Below are 22,683 nucleotides of genomic sequence, written 5' to 3'. Positions count from 1 at the left end.
AAAACATGAGATTCATCACATCATACAGCTCAGGCTATATGATATTCAAAAGAATTTTGAAAAAACATAGGCATTTATTGAAATTAGACAATGATCTGAGGAATCATATAGAAGATCAACCTAGTAACACCTACAGAAAATCAAAAAACCTAAAACAGATAATTTGCCCTTCACACTTTGTATGAGAATCAGCACAGACAGGGAGACAGAAAAGACTCAAGGGCAATTACAAGTGCAGCACATGCAATCTCTGCAAATTCTCGGAGAATGGAAAAAAGAGCATAACTCTACCAAATGGGAAGGAACATGAAATGAAAGATTTTATAAATTGCAACTCGAAATATGTGATTTACGCCATTGAGTGCATGTGTAAAAAAAAAACTGTACGTGGGTAGCACAATCAGAGCACTCAAAATGAGGATGTCTGAACACCTAAGAACAAACACCTAAGAACAATCAAGAATTATCATACAAGATGCTCTTTAGGCAAACATTTTGAAATGGAACATAATCAGGAAAGCATGGAAGACATATGATTTTTTGGACTAGAACTTGTAAGACTACCAGCTAGGGGTGTAAACAGAGAAATAATTCTACGACAGAGAGAAGCCATCTGGATTTGGAACTTGGACTGCTGTAACAACGGACTAAATTCTAATACTGAATTAGGACATTTTTTATGATCCATGCATATATGCTCATTATGACTCAGCCAAAAATGTGATGCCATATGCTACGTTCTAAATCAAAACACTCAATTGTATATTTCAAATGAATATCTCTAATGAATAGTATACAGACCCTAACCAACCCGTATGTAAACGGCCAACAACTTCCACTTTGAACTAGATGATTACCAAGCTGATCCATGTAAATACAAACGAAACATTAGGCAGCCACATTTTCAATTACATTCAGGCCAACATATTTCTAATTCAACTTTTTTGTAATTTAACTTTTCATGATGGGTGGAATCTGGTTCCATTTCAAATTTGACTTGCCTTAAAAAAAATATTAATATTTCAACTCTCCGAGTACGGGCCAAATAATTTAAACTAAGATGTATTACATACAGCGCTACAAAGCTGTATTTCACCTTTTTGCTTTTCTCTTTCTTTTTACTTGTGCCTCTGGGCCCTGTTACAAACTTCCACCAAGCAGCCAATAGAAATGGTGTTTGCGTGCACCAAGCCGTGATCTAATCGCGCTGATGCCGCAAACGCAACAAGGCACGCGACGTCATCACGCACATGTGTGGGATGACATATATAAATAGCGGCCATTTTGAGAGATCCGAATCGAGTACATCGATCGGATCTCTCGTGTGGCTCCAAGACCTAGGATCAGAATCTGTGAAAGCACCCATCACAGGTAAGAAGGGGATTACGATATAATATCCTTTCAAATAAGAACCACTATAACCACTGAGGCCTAAGAGTCCTCTCCTCTTTTTTTCTAAAAGCGGGCCATTGTTTGCTAAGAGCAGCTATATAAAATGCGAGACCAGCCTAACTGCATTTTATAAAGGATCGAATCTAAACTATGGAATTTGGAGCTTAGAGTAACAAATATCGCTTGCCAAAAGTAAGTAATCTACAGAATCATATATATTTATAAGAACAAATGCAAAATAAGTCACTTTGTGAAAATTAATCATTCCTGTAACCAGGACCCAAAAGGCAAAAGAATACAAAACTCAATCATTCTTGTTCCCTTTCAATTATAGGTAAATACTGGGTTTGTCTTTGAAAAATATACTTTGGAAAGAACTTATTGTGTACTCTGACCCTCCAGATGCACCATCCAAACAGGATGGAGAAACACGTGTTGAGGGGACTTAGAATTTTCATTATCATGTAATGACAACTTGAATTGCTACAACTGGTATTTCTGTATGAATGTAATACAGAGCACACACAGACCAAATATAAAGATGGGACTCATTGCCACAACTGGCATCTCTGCATGAATGCAATACAGTGCCCATAGAGATCGGATATAAACCAATAAACTAAAAACTGAAATTTGGAGCGCATCGTCATCTCTGTTGCTTGTTTAAACTTATTATACACACTGGTCTGTCGCAGTGGTTCAGAGACAGGTGCTGCATACAACGCCATCAGAATATCAACAACCATAACAGGAAACTTGCCACAGTTGTTCAGACTGGACCCAAACTTACAATTAATTCTCAAGGAGGACCTTGCCAACAAGAAATGACGAAAAAAGATCGGGCCATTTTGACAAAATGGGCACCCATGGGTGCTTTACTGCAGCTGAACAGGCAAAACACACGGTTACTATTATTACAGATCACTGTAATCTGCAATATATAAAGACAGCCAAAGCTCAATCCTCTCGTCAACTCTGTAGTGCTTTATTCTTTACCGAGTACGATTTCGTGTTAACCTACCGACCTGGGGTGTGTAATGGAAAGGCAGATGCCCTATCAAGAATGGGAGAGGACAAAGACGCCTTCAATCCATCCGACCCCATAGCCATTATTCCCAAAGACCGGATTAAACATCAAATAGCCGTAACTACCTTCTGGGAAGAGTTAAAGACTGATCTCCAAGCTCAGATGGATCCGACAGCTCATAAGGAATGGTTGAGTAAGGGACATCAATACTCCATCAGAAATACCTGCCATATTTTCAAGGATATGCGTACTAAAATAATAGCAAATTATCATGAGTCATTGCTGGAAGGACACCCGGAAAATCGCCAAGACTAGAGCCAAAATCCATAAGAATTATTGGTGGACGTCTTGGAGGAAGGACGTTGCCCAGTTTAACATGTGCAGTGTCTGCGCACAAAACAAATCCCAAAAATTAAATTCTGCAGGACTATTGGGGCCATTAGAAGTACCACCAACACCATGTCACACGTTGTCAATGGATTTCATCACTGATCTGCTACCCTGCGATGGGTTTAATACAATACTGGTCGTGGTAGACCTATTCTCCAAAATGGCACATTTCATCCCACTGAAGGGACTTCCCACCGCTGCTACTCTGGCCACAGTATTTCTGGAACGGATCGTCCGACTGCATGGTTTCCCATCCGTATTGGTCTCTGATGGGATCCCAGTTTGTTTCAGCCTTCTGGAGAAGGTGTTGTAAATTAGCCCAAATTGCCCTTGTCTTTCCACGAGTCACCATCCCCAAACCGATGGTCAAACAGAAAGGACGAACAAGACGCTCGAACAATGTTTGAGATGTATGTTACAACAAACAGACTCCTGGAAAAACATCCCCTGGTTAAGTGAATTTGCACATAACACTATTCATAACAGCACTGGACAGACCCTGTTCTACACAATCAACGGTCGACACCCAAGAACATCTTCCTATGATCCCCTTGACCAATTGGAGATACCAGCTGTTACATCATTGCATAAAATCACCCAATCTCTTAAAGAAGCTCGCGAAAACTTAAATCCGAGCTAAGGAGCAACAAAAGAAATGTGCAGACCAACATAGGAGGGAGGCTCCACAATATCACGTCGGGGATAAAGTGTGTTTGGCATCCAAAAACATTTAATTAAAAGGACCTTGTGCCTTTCGGCCACGATACCTGAGACCATACCCAATTAAAGCCATCATAACCCCTGCGACCATGAAATTAGATTTACCACCCAACATGCCAATCCACCCAGTTTTTCATGTCTCTTCTGAAACCAGTGAAACAGGACACTCAAATTTCAACACCACCAGAACCAGAGATCATCGCAGGTGAACTTGAGTATGAAGTAAAGAACATCCTGGACTCCTAAAAGTACACTCAAAACTCTATTATCTCATTGATTGGGAGAGCTACGGGCCCCAGGATCGTAATTGGGAGCCAGCTGAATTTGTCCGTGCTCCACGACTCGTCAATTTCACCGGAACAACCCCACCAAACAGGGACCGGAGGGAAGGACAACCGTTAGAGGGGTCTTGAGGGGGAGTGCTCTCATGGCCACTGCATTTCACCACCTGCAGAGTCCCAAAAGACCCAGTCTTGGCACCTATGGCACCAAGCTCATTACAAAGTGTGCTCGCACACAGAATACAGAGAGCATGTGCATCTAGGCCGGGCGTGGCCCTACCAATACAGGGAAGGCACGTGCAGAAGGCAGGAGTGGCAAGATGGGGGACACAAAGTGGGGCTTAAAGGGAATGGCAGGGGTCAGGCTATATAAACCAGTCCCACCCGCATGCTAGCACTTCGCGTTAGTCTGCTAGTGCAGCGTAACACTTACTGCCGTACAGAAGACTCTTACCTGGTTTAGCACGTGCATCTTCAGTCTCCGGAACCCTCCAGCATCTTACCTGGAATCAGCCACATCGCTAGACGCACTGCCATCAGCTTCCCTCTGCAGCCGCTGCGCATCTTACTTTGAGACCACGCCACCGCTGGAACGCCTGTTACCTGCTTCCGACTATTGAGTCTCCGTGCGCATCTTACCTGAGTCGCCATCGCTTGCTCTGCTCTCGCTTCCGACTCTGCAGCAGCTGCATCCAACTTACCAGTCTTCTTGAGTACTCCGCGGGTGCCGCCTAGCATCCTTAACTGTCCCGAACTCCCATCTACACAGGGCCATCACCCGGCAAAGCATCCACGCAGATCTTCATCTCCGGCCGCCTGCAGGAGTCCGGAAACCGTTCGTCAGCTAACACTGACCAGCTACACCTGCAGAGGGAACAAGAAACACTAGGTGAGCAATCGCATAGATTATAACACGTTAAGAGGCGCAACTCACGAACTTGGTGCATTTTCTGGAACAGTCTACTTACCACCAGTAGGTTCTCCGGGAAAGACTTTTTCATCCTCACGTGCTTGTGGGCCATCTTCATACCTAGGAGGGAAAGGACAATATGTGGTTACGGACAATAATCATTGGGGGAAAATGATCACAAAGGATATGGACAATAATAGCAATAAACCTACCTTCAAGCCGTAATAGTCGCAGCTGGTTTGGACCTCCACGCTCAGGACCAGTGACGCAACTAGGTCCATCCACAGTGCCCCTGCTGAAGGAAACAGGACGGAGAGCCCATCTTTACATCAATACAGGTGAGCTTGTTTGGGGAAACTTGCGTGCTACCTTTTGGCGTGAAAGGGTTGAGGGGAATCACAGCACAACCACGTTATTCTCATCTCCTCTCATCTCCGCTCAGGAACAGTACCAGCACCCCGGCCCCTCGATACCGCTGCAGTTGGGGAAGAGAAGCGATCCTGGGAGGGCTCCAACCATGGCCCAACGCCCCCGCAGAGACCAGGTGAGCGTAACACCTTGTGATATGCTCTGTCTATATTCGTGCACAGAAATTGTCCACCTGTGCGATCATTTCTTTGCTATATGTTACCAGTCCTTCTGCCAAGCAAGGTAGTGTGATGTCCTGCCAGTTGTTGTTGAACGGTCTACACCCTTGTGCGCCCTTTCACCAGCAGATAGGGTAGCTCCACACACTTGATGTTTTTTGGATCATCGCAGTGTACACAATCTGGGCCCACCAATTGCAGTTGCACACTGTGTGCCTGGGACATTCCTTTTATCCAGTGTTAGGTAAAGTTTGTATGCAGTACCCTCTGGGACACAACACACAACTAGGACTACAGCTGTAAGCAAAACCAACCGTTGGGATAAGTCTTTACCACCGTTTTTGGTACCGAGCTGAGCAGCCAGGCTTATCTCAAGAGGGAATGCAAGCTTGTAAGGGTGTTATACAAAGGTCTAAAATGACAAGTATTCAGATAGACCCTTATACTCAAGGTTTCTTGGTAAGTCACTTATTTTATTACACAATCATTTATAAAGCATTCACTAAATGAGGCAACCAATATCACACAAACATGACACTACAGTACCGATTACTAAGCAGTTGAGCTCCCTTGAAGTAGGAGCAAAATAGCATGGAAGTAGGAGAAAAAAGGCATAAGTTAAGAAAATGAATATTTGTTACTCTAAAACAGTGCAAATAGTTTGAGTTCACCAGAGGAGTTGATTCAATGCAATAGGTAGGCCAAAGTCAATGGGCTAGTGTCTTGTATAAGTAATAACGGTTCTGCTTTAAAACGGAAGGGTCTTTGACGCAGTTCTTAGAAGTAGTTCACGGAAGAAAGGTTTATATGTCTGGTCACAAGCTGACCAGGCCTGCAAGTTGCCAAAGTTGTACGCACTGATATTGAAGAAAAAGATACAGCTGAAGACTTCTGTTCCTGGCAGTTCCTGCAGATCTCGCTGTTCCTGAGTCTCAGTGGTGGGGACAAAAGGGAGGGCGTCAGGGGTGACGGGGGGGACTCATCCACTGCTCAGGGGCTGGTCACAAAGCTGGCAAATGGACAAATCTTCAATTCCGGTTGCTGTTCTTCAAGCACACAAGCTGGTCTCCTTCCCTCTGGTTAATACTAACCAGCTCTGAGAATGGTATCCAGGTGGCTCACAAGTTGATTGGTCCTACCAACTCAAAGGAAGAAGTCGTCCTTGAAGGGGTTCTCTGTCGAGGTTAACTTGGCGATTCGGACCTGCAGCAGGGCTCCACCGGGCAAACCAACGGTCCAGTAGTTGCAGCAGCCGTCCTCTTCCAGCTCGTCTTCGGTTCTTTCATTTCAGTGGTCGACTCTTCTTTGCAGTCCAAGAGACTCTCCTTTTAAACAGTTTTCTCCCATTCATTCCAGCCTAGCTGCCACTCACCCAACAGGGTGGCTGTCCTTGCCGGAGAGTAAGCCAGCCAATCACGTCAGAGTGCATTTTGGTCTCCTAGGAGACTAAGCATTGGGAGTTTCGGGCACCTACCTCACTTCCTGCCCACCCCAGATACTCGGGCACCAGAAGCGGTCTTCAGTCCTGAAGCCTGCCAAAGGCATAGGAACAAAGGGACCAAACCTAGTTTGGCACGCAGAGACAAACTCTAGAAGGAACTTTCCAAAAAGCAATGACGAAAAAAAGAAGACCGGGACCTGTTTAAACAAAGGGGGCTCAGATGCCATCTTGAAAAACATGGCTCCCGTGATTTTTAGCTATCAGTGTTTGCGGTCTGGATGGAAAAATTATGGTAGTTCGTTGTAAAACCACTGCTGCCAGCCATTTTGATGGGAAAGGGTAGCATGTGACTGCTACGTGAGTTTCTATACATAGGGGATACTAGGTAACCCCTCCAGCACTCGTATTGTAAGATAGTGTGTGCTTGGTCCAGGAATTTGAAAAGACTAGTAAAGTCAATTTAACTTTTCATTCTCTGGGAAACAGTAGTTTATCCCAGAGAAGGTATTTAAACCTGGGGACAGCCTAGCAGGCGTCCCTGTGTCACTGCACTGAGGGTGCTGTGTGACACACATGAAAAGATGATGCCTATGGAGTTATCTAAAAACTCATAATCGAAGAACCAAGGTGTAAAACGCACATCAAAATACATGAGTGGGAAAAAAGGCCCACTCTCTCTCCAGGTAAAAAAATCAAGTACTCAAAATCCAGCAAAGTTCTGGAGGGTCTCTAAGGTGAATGGAATTAGCACAGTTATGAGAATTCTCCCTTACATCCAGCATAGTTCTAGATGAAACAGGCATTGTGCCTCTATAATTGAGACTGCTTGCGGTATTAACACCTTGGGAGCCCCTGACGCGTGCAGAATGAGTGAGCACACACCTTCCATTCACGGTGTTTCTTCCCACACCACTCATGCCCGTATACTGTGAGTTGGTAAACTCGGGATGACGGATATCCTCTCACATTCAAACCCAGCCCTTGAACAGTGCTATCGAAAAGAACATCATATTGTTTCGACTTGTTAAACAATCTTCGCGTTGCTGAAAACACCCTTTTCTCCGTTACCCCCATTACCAATTCTGCCCGTACTCTCGTCGTATTATATCTATTATAATCATCACGAACACTTATAGCAACACTATCGTTACTCCTATAGTCATTTTAATTGTTATTGTTAGCTGTTAGGCAAGATTGTATGCAGTAGTCTTTGGGTGCACTACAATAACCCTGACCTGGCAATAGGGCTGTGGTTGCAATATTGGGGATCTGGTCCACTGAAGAAAGTGGGTGTAGGGATTTTGGTTAAGAAAGGGATGGAATTCAAGATTTCAAAGGAGTGGATGGATGTGGAAGGGAGAGCCCTAATGCTGGTGGGTACTATGAGGGGGTCTAAAGATGACCTTGGCAATGCTGTATGCTCCAAATGTGAGGCAGGCTGAGTTCATACATGATACAATATCGGATATAATGCTCGAGGCAGAAGGTCATGTGTTAATTGGAGGCGATTTCAATCTCTGGCGGGCACTAGCAAAGACAATCGGCGACCCTTGATCGGTCGGAACCGGCAGATGCCTGTAGGACAGCGGTAGCAGAGATGATGGAAACATACAGACTACGTGACATATGGCGGGCCCTATATCCAGATACCACGGGTTATACATTCTACTCTTCACCTCATGGCACATACACGAGAATTGACTGAGGTGACGGCTGGTTCAGAAATTGAGCAGATCACCTGGTCTGATCATGATATGGTCTCCTTAGGCTTAGATTTGGGAGCACTTCAACGCAGAAGGAACAAATGGCGATGCAATAAGTCTTTATGGAAGGATCCCGTCTTCCGGGCAGAAATGGTGACTGAAATAGAATACCTCAAGGTGAATGACACAGGCGAGGTGTCAAAATAAATGGTATGGGATGCAGGGAAAGCGACCTGGAGTGGGATATTGATTAGAGAGGGTGCCAATAAGAAAAAGGAGAGGACCCTGAGAGAAAACAAACTGAGGGCGAAAATAACACAGATTGCCCGGACTGCCACTGAGGGGAGGGTGGAGAAAATTGCTTTGGCCAGGCTGAAAAGAGACGCACTGCGCCTTCTTGAGGAGACTCGTGTGTTTAGGAAACTTCAACTCCTCAAACACAAACATTATGAGAAAGGAGATAAGGCAGATGCTTTATTAGCAGCCAGGCTACATGGGCAATGGGAGGAAAGATGGGTGGCATCCATAGACACAGGAGAGGGTGATCCCCAGGGTCTACAAGACAGGAACATCCCAGAAGCGTTTGCGCAGTTCTACCAACACTTGTATGAATATGAAATAAAACAAGATAAGCTAGAAATAGATAAATACTTGGCTGAAATAGAGAGGCTGGGATTAACGGGCATAGAGATGGACGCCCAATCACGGTAGAGGAGGTTGAGGCTGCAGTGAAAAGGTTACCACTGGGAAAAGCACCCGGAAATTATGGCTACACTGCCTGCTTTTATAAAACCTTCCTATCTCCACTCCTCCTCTTCTTAGTGCAGTTGTTTAATGATATTCTGGAGGCAGATGTGTAGCACCTGACTCCTTTTTGGAGACCCTGATCTGTTAACCCAAAGGAAGGAAGGGACCCCAAACACTGCGGATCGTATTGCCCAATATCCTTGCTCAATATAGACCCAAATTACGACTTGGGGAAAGATTTAGGAGAGGAGTTAAAGCGATCTACACTTCCCCTCCAAAACCTCCATGTCCGTCAACTCTGACTATTCAAGATGGTTCACTCTTGGTAGGGGTACTAGACAGGGTTGCCCCCCGCCAGCCATATTGTTTGCCTTGTCGCTTGAACCTCTAGCACAGGAAATTAGAGCTGATCAGTTGGTTGAAGGAATCTCGTGCAGGGGTACGAGTTTAAGGCTGCATTATATGCTGATGACTTACTGTTGCATACCACGAACCCGCTAACATCTATCCGGGGGGTAATTAGCCTTATGCTCCCGATCAAGATGCCAAAATCATGTTTTAGAGAGGTGAAGAAAAGCTGTATTACAATTCCTGTGGCAAGGGAAAAAATTGAGTTGCATATGATGTATTGACACTGCCCAAATAAAAGGGGGGAGTGGGGTCTACCGGATCTCGAGGTATTATAAGGCGGCACAACTCTGAATATTGAACTCAGAATATTGATGCCACACCTGAGGAATCAAACACACTTACAAAGGCTTTACCTTGATAACTTCTATTTCGCCTCGCCACCCTTGCGGAGTGGCTCTGGGTCCCGAAGGATACATTGACACATAGGATACGGCAGCATCCGATTATGAGCACAATCTGGGAAATTTGGAGGGAAAGCCCAGATATGTGAGGCATTACGACATGGCCATCCCCCTTGAGCCACATCTGGGCACCGGGGAAGAAATCCCAGACCACGTGAGGTTCCAAACATGGTTCGAAGCAGGCTTGGAGAGGGTGGATCAACTCCGGAAGGGAGGGAGCTTCATCATAATCACTGACCCCGAAATTGCGCTTGGAGTAGGGAAACTGCCGGTTTTCCACTTTCTCCAACTCAAGGGTATGCTGATGAGGGAACCATGGAAATACCAGATACAAAGGGAGCTCACCCCCTTCGAAAAACTCCTTGACACACTCACTGATACCAAAGGTTTAATTTCGGCCATCTATAGAACTCTGATAGATGCAGGAAAGGGGTCCACAGCCAAACTCAGAGAGAGGTGGGAAACTGATTTGAATATGGAAATTAGACCTGAACTATGGTCTAAGATATGTATTAGGACCTCAAGGGTATCGATAGCTTCCCAGTATTCGTTGCATGCTACCAAACTTCTCCATAGGTGGCAATGTGACCCCCCATAGACTGTCCAAGATGTTCCAAACGATGAGTCCCCTATGTTGGCGTCAGTGTGGTCATAGCGCTACTTATTGCCACATGTGGTGGGGATGCCCCCAGAGTGAGAGTCTTTTGGGTTGAAGTCCTTGGATGATGGATCAAGGATATAGAAGGGATTCAACGGGAGCGAACGCTTCTGCTAGTATTATTTGGGATAGAGAAGATTGAGGATATGTATATGAGGACGACGGGGGTTGATCGCTCCCTTGCTACTTGCCGCGCAAGAATGTATAGTTATTTAATGGAAGACATCTGTGACCCCGAAAAAGGAGGAGTGGGAGAATGTGGCTACTAGCATTTGTGTGATGGAAAGGATCACCGCGGGTTTACATGGGAGATCCTGACAATATGAAACATTATGGAAAGACTTCACTGATAAGTATGTTCCAGGCCCCTAGACCAAAATTGATGCAGAACTTGATAGCAAACCGTCGAGGCAGATCTAAAGGGAGATGTATGGGCACTATGGGGCAGGACATTGAGCATGACTGTCAAATGCAGGATGGTATTCTCGAGAGCGTCCTTGAGCTTCATTTAGTCGCCATACATTAATCTGGAGTGTGGCCACAAAGCTGAATACATATTGTAATCTGGGAATGAAGATCTAAAGTGCGGGGGCAGGGGGAGAGGGGGTTAGAGGGTCAAGTTCGTTTTGGGATACGGTTCTGTACTTCGGGAATAATTAAGAATGTTGATTAGCATGTCTTTCTAATAGTGTTCCGATACATGACACTGTTAGACTGTTCTTGTATGCCATGTCAAAACTTAATCAAATCAAATTAAAAAAAAGAAAGAGTCCAAATCACAATAAAAATACATGAGTGTGGAAAAGGCCTCTCTCCTGATTAGAAATGAAAGTCCTGAAGTCCAGCAAAAGAGCTGGTGGTCTCTAAGGTAGAAGGGTATTAGCACATTTTTGAGAATTTTCCCTTACGTTGGCTTTCATATTGCTACTAATATATGTAAATCCACTAATATTACCATTTATATGTATTGTCCCATTTGGATAATATACATTCTGATGCTTGTTAATCTGCTTAGAATCACATGCTGTGCATATGGTCCGACATCCAGTGGTAACCGCAGAGTATTGCATCTTGTCTTTCGGGGGACCGAAGGGGGACGTCGGCATAGGCGTGTCTGAAACACTATCCCTATCGTGACGTGTGTAGTACCCAAAATCCCTCACGCGCCGAGGTCCCTCAGATTGTTTTTTTCGGCCCAGATAACTGGTCGCCCTATAGCGGAGCTCTTCATGAGACATTGTTTATCTTACCGAATTGTCGGTTTAATCCCCGTTAAGTCACTTCGTCTATCAAGAACATCTTCGACGAAGACTACGGGGGAACAGCCTACGGCTGTGGATTCCGTCACCTAAGATCCGGCGTTCGGACCTCCACGTGGTCGGGCCTTCTGGCCGGCCTACACAGTAGGGAGAGTGGGCTCGGGGTTTGCCATACTGCTATGATGTCTTTCCTCTTTTCCACTTCTTTCCTTTTTGGTCTGGTCACCCTTCCCTTCTGCTATGGAAAGGACTCCATTTAGATTCTGCCCCCTTTGAAGGGTCAGATATCCGTGGAAAGACGAGCACACTTTGTGTACGCTTGTCTACCCCTAGAGCACTAAAGCGGTGTTCGGCGTATAAACTCCAAAACCTTACCCTTTAAGGAGCGCCGGTTGAAGCGGTGGGCCACGTACAGTATGTCACGCGCGGAGCCTCCCTCCCTTGCTGCGACACCAGCCGAGAGTGACGGGGGGGTACATCGGATTACCAAACGTCCAACGCGGATGTTGTAGACCTTGAGGCGGACGATTCTAGAGCCGCCACGCCCGTCCCCGACCCTTCCAGGCTCAACTCCGGTCTTGCTACAGGGACCACACCCGGTGACAGGGGCGTACAATCGCACTACACAAAACGCACAACCCAAGCGCCCTCCTCGACAACGTCGAAGAAGGCGCTAACGCGATCGGATCGATCTGATCCGAAGCCTTCCCAGCATCTGCAGCAGCGCATGACGACTGGGCTTAATAAACATAACAAAGGCGCTACTCCCCAAACTACACACGCCGAAGTTTCTGAACAAGAAACTTCGACAAGTTTCAAGGTTTCCAAGGCCCGTGCAGGCCCGAAAACTACGAGTAGGCCTCCAACTAGGCCTCTACCCGGGAAGCCATCAGCGGAGGCGTTGTCCCCCGAAGATTCGGTAACTATCAGTAAGAGCATCAACAGGATTGCTACGGCGGTGGGCCTAGTACCGGTTTCGCCCACAGTTATGGGCCAAATCGCCAAAAGGTTTTCCACGGTTTTGGAAGACGATCCTGAGGACTCTTACGAAGAGAGCCAGGTACCCCTCTCAAGCACCATGAGGAGATCCTCTGAACGCCTTAGGGCGGAGGACCCGGTTCCTGCTCAGCTGGGTCCATTTGGGTCATCCAAGTGTGCCACGGAGCAATTTGAGGGGTATATGGATCGGCTGCAGCTGGTTTTCGGGGCTTCTGATCAACCTCTGCCGAAAAAAGCTCAGGTAGATCCTAACCCTCATGCACAAGTTGCCCAGCACCTAGATGTTCAACACTATGTTGATTATCAAGAAGATGTCCAGAAGGTCACGTATAGAGACATCTATACAGAAGAAGAGGAGACTTCTTTTCTGGACAATTATGGGGAAGATCAAGGCGCAACGGACAACTGGGAGGACACCCAGCAGGACGATCACAATTCTGATATTGTTTACCTCGACTCTCCCCCATCCACACTGGTTCGGCAGGTTTCCCTGGTGGATGATCAAATGGCTTTCAACAACACGTCGAATAAAGCAGTGGAATTCTTTAAAAATGCCACGCTTGAGGCATTGCCTGAACAGGATTTCGCTGAAAACATTATTGACAAGCCTCCGGCTAGCCAGTCTATCCCTCTCTTGAGCTCTGTAAAGAGACGGCTGGCCCCTTCTTTACTCACACCCGCTCAGACGAGGGCTGTGAACGCAAGGGTCAAAAATCTCTTCCGGCCCTCCCCTGCTGTAGAGCAGTTGCACAGAGATTCACAGTGACAAGTACTCAAATAAACTCTTACACACAAGATTTCTTGATTAAAGATTTTTTTATTTATTTAACAGTCAGAGTAAGCCTTCTTCAGAAGGGTGCAATATAATACTAACACACAAATACACTCCAAAATCCACACTCTTAATATTTCTAAACCAGTAAGTACCATTTTGGGATGGCACACAGACACTTCCTACACCCTCGGGTGACTTTAGTAACTAGGACATTGATATACTACTGTTTGAATTTAGAATCAGACTTTAGAGTTTGGCAAAGAAAAAAGGTTATTACAAGAGATCACACAAATATTCTGAAGCAGTTAAGTACTTTTGGAAACCCCCAGTGCAAAGTTAGTTAATCCCATCCTGGGAGGAAGACAAAACACAATGTCAGACGGAAGAAGAGTCCTCCAGGGAGCCAGGCTAGGACAGTCAATTGGGCAAAAGTCCAGGTGAGCTGAAGCTCTTCTTGCAGGTAAGTAAAAGTCTTGCACAATGCTTTAGAAGTCTTTGTAGAAAAGAGTTCAAAGCAGGGCCACAAGCTGTTTAGGCTTGTGAAGTAAAGAAGCTATCAGCAACTCTACAGAGCAACCACAACACGTCTCGCCAACATAGAGCTATTGTAGTTACACAACAAGAGGTAAGTTCTCTTTGACTACAGTACCTTTAGGTTGAAGAAAAAAGGGGAGCACATGACTTCAGTTTCTGTGCAGCTCTGCAAATCCCAGTGTTCCTGGGCCTCAGTCGTGGGGACAAGAGGGAGGACGTCTGGTGATTCCTGCTGTGGGACAGTCACCGACCGCAACCAGCAATCTTCAAACAAGTGGCACTTCGGTGTTTCAGCTCATTGTGTCTACCGCAAATAGCAACACTGCAGTTCCTGGCTGTTGAGATGGGCTTTCCTGGCATCTGGGGTCCAGCAGTCTGATGAGGTGGCTCGGGCTAGGTCAGTCCTGCTTCGTGGGAGTCTGGAGGATCTTGCTGGAGCTCTTGGCCAGCTTAAAAGCAATGCACACAATCTGGTGTTCCTCTCCCTGGCTATTCAGTTCCAGCAGCAACTGTAATGGAATTTCAACCAGATCCGAGAGGATGTCCAGGTGACTTACTTTGGAGTTGATTGGTTCCACCTACTCGAGGGGAGAAGTCGTCCTTGCAGGGGCTTCTCTGTCGATACAAATTTGGAGTTTCAGCACAGCAGCAGGGTTTCAACGAGCAAACCAACGATCCACGAATTGCAGCAGGCGTCCTCTTCAAGATCTTTTTCGGATTCCATCGTCCATTGGTCGACTCTGCCTTCCAAGCCAAAACTTGCCTTTTATGCGGGTTTCTCCCATTCATTCCAGCATAGCTGTCAGTCACCCAGCAGGGTGGCTGTCCTTGCCGGACAGCCAGCCGGCCTATCACCTAAAAGTGCATTACGGTCTCCTAGGAGACTAAGCACGGCACCTCCCTCGCTTCCTGCCCCCACCAGACACCCTGGAGCCAGAGGCGGGCTTCACTTGTGAATCCCGCCAAAGACGAAACGAACCAAGGGACCAAACCTGGTTTGGCGCGCAGAGTAAATCTTCTGAAGGACCTTTCCACAAAAATGGCACCCTTGGGTGCTTTACTGCAGCTGCGAACGCAGCCCGCGGTAAATGCACACCACGGTAGTTAAAGTAAACCACTGCCACCAGCCATTCATCGAGGAAAGGGTAACATAAAAATGTTACATGAGCAACTAGAGAGAGGGGATACAAAGTAACCCCTCCAGCACTCTATTGTAAGATAGTGTGTGCTGGGTCTAGAAAGTTACAAGTGTAAGCAAAGTCAATTTCACTTCACTGCTCTTGGAAACTGTAGTTTATCCAAGAGAAGGTATTTAAAACTTTGGGATATCTGAAAGACTTCCTTGTGTCACTGCGCTGAAGGTGCTGTGACACAATGCAAAAGATGATGCCTATGGAGTTTTTCAAATTCCACAACCAAAAGTAACAGCTTTCCAATCACATTAAAATTAGATAAGAGAGTGGGAAAAAAGGCTCGCTCTCGCCAGGCAAAAAAATAAAGTCCTAAAGTCCAACAAAAGATCTGGGGGGGTCTCTTAAGGTAGAGCGGAATTGGCACATTCCTGAGAATTCTCCCTAACACATACTCACCCCAATACAGTACAATACCATCAAAAGCATACATAGACCGGCAATAATGGCTATTGCACAATAGTAGGCATAAGCCCATACATTGAAAGGATGTCAAAGTTTCGTTTAGATGACCAACTGTTTATAGGGTGCGCGGGTCATGGACTGGGACAGGCTGTGACTAAGCAAACCTTGTCGAGATGGGATTATTTTGGGTATTACTGAATGCTATAGGCTGGCCTGGAAAGATTCCCCCAGAAGGCTTGAGAGCCCATTCCACTAGGGGCATGGCTACTTCTGCTCTGCAAAGAGATGTTCCAATATAAATAGTTGTGAGGCAGCCACTTGATCTACCATTCACACCTTTACAAAGCATTACTGCCTTGATTCCACCTAAAGTCAGGATGGAAGCTTTGGGAAACAGTCCTTAGTTTGGTTCACAACAACCATTGATGACAAAAATCTTACTCCCTCCGCCAAAACTAATACTGCTTTGGGAGTCTATCAAAGATTACGAATACATGCGAGGACACAATCCATTCAAAGAAAAAGTTGCTTACCCCTGGTAACAGTCTGTCAACTGGATGTTCCTCCCACGTATTCCTCATCTCCCCTCCCAGCCTACAGTCGAATTTCCATGTTATTGCAGTTTTACACTCCTTCAGAGTCTAGTATAGTCTATACCAGTGTAATGCTGATAGTTCTACTGTAAGATTGATACGGAAAAACAGAACTGAAGCCAACGGGTGCTGCGCATGCTAGATATACCCTCCTGTGACGACATCCTTCAGATGTAGGCCCTCGAGGGACATTGAGTCGACCGCATCAGCGCCCTCTGCCGAAATCTTTTTCCAAAGCAGCTGTAATACTCAAGGAACCATGGTAGAGTGGCAGAGCAGGCAGGCTTATCATAGGAGGAAGGTGTGAGCTTGCAGGTAAGTACACTGAACCCAGTTAGTACAGTAGTCCAAGGAAGCACTTTCACCAATACAATTATGTTAAAATATATTTATTATATTTACACAAGGAATGTCTTCAAATACAGATCATTTACCAAAATACATAGGAATATGTATAAATACTTAGCCACTGCTTAGCTGAAAGTTTCTTGCGGTACCAAGTTTGACAAAGACAGTTCTACCATATTATCGGTACAATCGCGCACAGACAAATATGTACGCTAATTGTATTTAGTTAGCAAAATCACATAAGATAAAAGTCTTTCAGGAAGGAAAAAGGTTGGTTATTCATACAGTATCAGAGATTAGCTTCTCGAGGTGTTTTATCAGCATGCTAAAGCTTTAAAAGTATGACCACTCAAAGTCTTACGAAGCAGCAAAACAGCAAATGTTCCTGTGGATACTTTCAGACTATAGGATAAGATGCTAGAAGAGTTAACACAACATTGGAGACCCTGTTAAAGGACTCGCAAAAGGAACACAAGCCGGCAGCTTGGGTCAGAGGCAAGAGTGGACACCTCTTTGTGCACTCCACACTCTGGTGTGCCTTCTTGGTTTAAGGTAAGCAATACCTTTTCACCCCACAGTACCTCCGGTTAGAAGAAATGTTTGTGGCGTGGCTGGATACTCCTCTGTGCAGCAGCAATGGACCCGGTCTCCGGATTCTTTGGTCTGATGACGAAAAGCAGCACTCTAAACAGGATGTCTCCGCAGCCATCAAGAGGACCCTTGGCAGGAATTTCTTCAGCTTCTCAGGTCAGTTTGTGGTTTTGGTGCCTTTTCTGCAGCACCAACAAAGGGCGGTCTTCGCCCGAACAATCTTCTTCTATTCCTGCATTCTGTTGAGGAGACTTGGATGAGTCCATTCGTGTCTGAGTTTCTAGTGGTAGACTTGCCTTTCATCTCAGGGACCTCACATTTTATTCAGTTTCAGCACACTCCTCTTCAATCTCTCAGCAGTTTACAGAAAATGGTGAGTGGCTGTCCAATTGGGATAGCCAGCCCTCCAGTGGGCACTGTTTGCATTCAGACACTCAAGCAGACAAAGTGGAGTGAAAAACTCTTCCCCCGCTTCCTGCCTGCCAAGACACACTGGAGCTTAGGCAGAGATACCCAGTGGTTCCTGCCAAAAGCAATAGACACACAGACCTCCCAGAATGGTGGAAGATCTAACCAAGAACAACCACGATAGAAATGGTGAAAAAAGAAAGGATCCACCATGTTGGCACATTGGTGACCTTATTGTGCACAACCGTGTGTGTGTGTGAAAACAGTCTGTGGTAACAACAAAAAATAGCACAATAATTGGTAGAACTGTAGTTGGTAAGGATAAAGAAAGAATCGCAAAGGGTTCCCAGCAACACTGCCAATAAAGAGCTGTGTTCTTCAAAAGTTCAACACGGATGGCTTAAAAGAGATATGGAGGAAAGTAGACTCCATAGAGGTAAAACGCAGAGACAGATTTCCAAATGTCAGAGCAAATAAGAATGAACGAGTGGAAAAAGGCTCCACACTTTCAGGATAGAAAGAAAAAGGTCCAGAAGTCCAGCGAAAAGTGCTGGTGGTCTCACTAAGAGAGGGGATGAAGCTTACAAATGATACGTCTCCCCAACAGGCTTCACTTCAAAAAATCAAAACAGGATAAAAACAGATGAAGGAAGAATGGGGTCCCATAGGAAACTATGGAGGGAAAATTGCAAAAAGGTCATCTTTCCTAACACTGGGCATGAGAATAGAGGTAGGGTATGAGGTCCGTAGAGCTGGTGGCATTTGGGATCAAATCTGCACTACTGATCTTGGCAAAGAGCCTTAAAGTAGTATTGATGGTTCCATGTGGCTTTGTTGCACATTTCTCACTATTTTATCCAGTGCGCGTTCCTTAGATTTTAGCCCAGAAAATGCAGGGTGATGTCCCACCCACCTACACCCTCTACCCATCCCATATTGCCTCAACAAAACCTTCCCTGTGTGAAAATGTGTGTGGTAAAAACAAATTCCACGTTGACATTTCTGCTGTAAAGACTGGATACCGGAGTCATAAATGTGTTGCTATTGGGAACATTATTCATTTTTAACCATTGGGGTTCTCACTTTGATGTCTGGGAATAGTAAAGAAGTATGTGAATCTATAAAAGATACCAATGATTGAGAAACATACCTGCTGGTTTGTAACTTTTGTTTAGTCTCCGATGTGACTACTATTCTTGTAGTGCAGTGTCCTCATTCCTCCATACAGCCCTCCCTCCATCCCCCCGAAAGAGTCAAATGTCAGTTTAGTGGATAAGACTGACCGTTCTGACTGGAAGCAGTGTCTGTTGTATGGGGGTGGCTGTGTGTAGGCCTTGCAGTGCTTGCACCCGGGATGCTTTTTAAATCTATTTGCTTTTGCACAACATGCTCCAATCCCTTTCCCAGTACAGACATCTTAATAGTATGGAGAAAAGGCGGCTATGGACTAAAGATTTCCAGATTCAGTGTCTGCCTGTTACTATTTCAAAAGAAACGTTGGCATGAACATTACAAAGAGCATTGTTGAAGGTAAGTAATTTGTTTTTTTCAGTCTTGTTGTTTCAAGAGCTGTGACAAAGTATTGTATTTGACAGTGACACATGAAATAACAAAGCTGCTGGTAGTCCAACACCAATTGAGAAAGACAGTGGAGGGCTATAAAACCGGGGCATGGTGGAGGACTGAGCTTCAGTTATTCCAGCATTGATTAAAAAAAAGGGGGGGGACAGAGGGAGGGCGCAATTTAGGAGTGACAAGGTGGAACGCCTCATAGTTGGTATAGCATGCCTAGGAATAATGGAAACCATAGAACTTAAAGCAGGCCAGTCCAGAAACCCTATGCACAGATTAGAGGTCAGAAAAAGTCGAGGGGAGAAGCTGAATCTCCCCAGTCAATGTATGCACCCATCAATTACCTGTTTATGGTTTATCTTCCAGATTCCCGGAAAGGAAATCAGATCAACATTTCAGGGATTAGCCAACCACCTCAAATGCTTCCTCGCACCTCCCAACCTCCCCAGACTACCCTTGTGCAGCAGAACACTATGCCGGCAGGTTTGCCTGCTCAAACCACCATTCATGTACTACCTACAGGTAAGGTTGTGTCCACGTTGAGTTGCAAACATTTGTGCACCCACAAATTCTGCTGCAGGATCCATTCATGTATAGCTTATAAGGGCAGCTTGTTTTTCTTACAGCATGTAGACAATGTTTTTGCACACCGATGTTGATTGGTACTTCAAAACACATTGTGTGGTAAAATGCAAAAGCGCACATGAGAATATAATTAACACTGTAGAAAAATATCCGCTGCCATCAGACTGTCTTGGCCACATCTAAGCAACCACAAAGTTACCAAAAAAAGTTATAGGACACACAGTATTCCTCCCACACCTCACTGCAGGTTGAATAGTGCAGTGTAAAATAAACAAAGAATTCTACAATGGAGAGCTGAGGTCACCTGGCATGATAATGTTAGGGTGTTTTCCTAAGGGCCCACTTGGAAGTAAGACTTAGATAAGCTATCCCAGTGGTTTGTAGATCCCCCCCCCCCCAACTCTTGGTATCAGTCTGTACTACTCGGAGATCTTGGTAGAGTGACGGAGCAGTCAGGCTTATCTTATAATTAAGATGTGAGCTGTAGGTAAGTTCACTGAACCCAGTTAGTAATGCACATCAAAGAAACACATAAACTTGTGTAAATATAATAAATCTATATTTTAATACAAGTCACTTTTAAATACGATGAACCAACACACAGATATACTTTTCAATACTTGCAAAAGGGTCCGTGTTAGGCAAAGTTAATATGCAGTACCCTTTGGGACCACTACACACAACTCTGATTACAGGCATAGGAAACCCAACCTTTGGTGTAAGCTTGTACTACACAATTTTGGTAGCTTGTTGAGCAGCCAGGCTTCTCTCAAAAGGGGTCAATGTGAGCTGTGGTGGAGTTAGAGATTTACATTTACAGGTATTCAAATAAACTCTTACACTCAAGGTTTCTTGCATAAACAATTATCTATCAGTCAGTTACAATAAGCCTTCTTCAGAAGGGAGCAATATAATAGTAACACACAAAACACTTCAATACTGTACACTCTTATTTTCTAAATCAGTAAAGACCCATTTAGGATGGCCCACAGACACAACCTACACCCACAGGTGACTTCAATAACTAGGGTGCCGGGGACATTAATATCTTACTGTTGACATTTAGAATACTTTTAGGAGTTGGTAAAAGGCAAAGGTTATTAGGGCAACAAGAGACCACAAATATTCTTAATCAGGGAAATACCTTTAGATCCTCCAAGAAGTCAGACAATTCAATAGGCTAAGGCAAAGTCAATGGGCAAAAGTGTTATATAGGATGAATCACTTGTGGTAAGTAGATGGAAAAGTCTTTGCACAAGTTCTTTGGAGTCATTGATGAAAAGAAGAATCAAATGTAGAGACACAAGCTGATTAGGCTTGTGAGTTGTAGAAGTTGCAAGCACGCTACAGTAAGAGGTAAGTTCCCTCAAACTTTTTACAGTACCTTAGAAATGAAGAAAAGATGCAGCTGATTACCTCTGTTCCTGAGCAGCTCTGCAGATCTCGCTGTTCCTGGGCCTCAGTTGTGGTAACAAGAGGGAGGACATCGGTGGACTCCTGCAATGCACTGGGATGGTCAAAACTCACAACCGGCAAACTTCACTTTCAGTGGCTGTTCAGTGTTTCAGCTCCTTACGTCTACTGCAAAAAGCAACACTGCAGTTCCTGGCTGTCGAGATGGACTTTATTTGCTTCTGGGGTCCCGCACTCTGAGGGGGGCTCAGGCTCGGTTAGTCCTGCTTCTTGGGAGTCCGGAGGATCTTCCAAAAGCTCTAGGCCAGCTTAAAAGCAACGCACACAATCTGGTGTTCCTCTCCCTGGATATCCAGATTCCAGCAGCAACTCTGTTGAAATTCAACCAGCTCAGAGATGGATGTCCAGGTGGCTTACTTTGGAGTTGATTGGTCCCACCAGTTCTACGTGGTACCACCATTACTATTAGATCTCTTTAAAGTGCATCAACTGTTCCGGTTAAATGGCACACAAATCAAGTCGTAAAGGAAGCCAACAATAGAGAAAAGAGGGAAGCAATTGATATGAACAATTGCCAGAAATACTGGTCACTACCGTTAAACACAGTTCTGTGTGGAGACCCCCCCCCCCCCCACCTGGGCAACCTGTAGAATAAAGATACAAGCCCAGTCCATATATTGTTCACAAGAGACTTCCCAATAGTTCTGCAACCCCAAAGTACCTGGCGTTGTAGTGTTCCTCGTCGGGGAATCGACGGCCCTTCTTGAGTGTCCTCCCTTTAAGGCAGGAGTCACGGGTTGTCGAACGTCCAACCAAGAACAGGGTTAGCTACGACAGTGAAGTGGCAGATTCGTTCCTAGTGGTGCTCGTTGATGGGGAAGCGTAAACGTCCTGCAAGGAAGAGGCGTGCGGGGCACCTCGGTGTCGATAGTTCTGGACTGCAAAGAGTTTGAAGAACTGTGGCCCAGCAAGGGCATCGAGTTGTTGCCGTCTGTGCTCCTTGGTTGTCAGGAAACCCACCGGTGGAGGCTCCTCGGCGCGTCGCCGGTCAGGCCTTCTCCAGCAGGATATAGCGGCTACGGTGCGGACGAGAGCGTCCTTGGATTTGAAAGTTCTTAGGCAAACGGGAGCACGGTGCCTCCGGTCGGCGACGGCGGTCATCGACAGTGGCGGACAACAGTCCGGGCGCTTCTCTTTGGGATTCCGCAGCGGTCCCCGTCTCGGGTCCGCAGCCTGTCTAAGGTCTGTCTACCAGGGAGGTTTGGCGAAGATCAGCTAGTGCACGATGGTCCCTCGTAGCTCGGGAAGAGGGCGCCTTACCAGGTCCTCTCTGGGTCAGTCCT

At 45.6% G+C, this 22,683-nt stretch overlaps 1 protein-coding gene across 5 annotated transcripts in view; it reads left to right on the top strand.

Moving 5' to 3' along the window:
- The window catches only part of ATF7IP (activating transcription factor 7 interacting protein), an 813,149-nt gene that overhangs the window by 669,012 nt on the left and 121,454 nt on the right, over positions 1-22,683 (top strand). For 4 of the 5 annotated variants that reach the window (XM_069652710.1, XM_069652711.1, XM_069652708.1 and 1 more), the window contains one exon: positions 19,709-19,864. The exons of the other annotated variant lie outside the window; for it this stretch is intronic. In XM_069652710.1, coding sequence (XP_069508811.1) covers positions 19,709-19,864 — 156 coding nt within the window. The remainder of the gene's footprint in view (positions 1-19,708; positions 19,865-22,683) is intronic. 5 annotated transcript variants of the gene reach the window in all.

This window comes from Ambystoma mexicanum, chromosome 3p (genome assembly GCF_040938575.1).
Source record: "Ambystoma mexicanum isolate Mex_15411 chromosome 3p, UKY_AmexF1_1, whole genome shotgun sequence".
NCBI lineage: Eukaryota > Metazoa > Chordata > Amphibia > Caudata > Ambystomatidae > Ambystoma > Ambystoma mexicanum.
The sequence above is the reverse complement of the archived record's forward strand: the minus strand, read 5'-3'. Positions and strand labels throughout refer to the sequence as shown.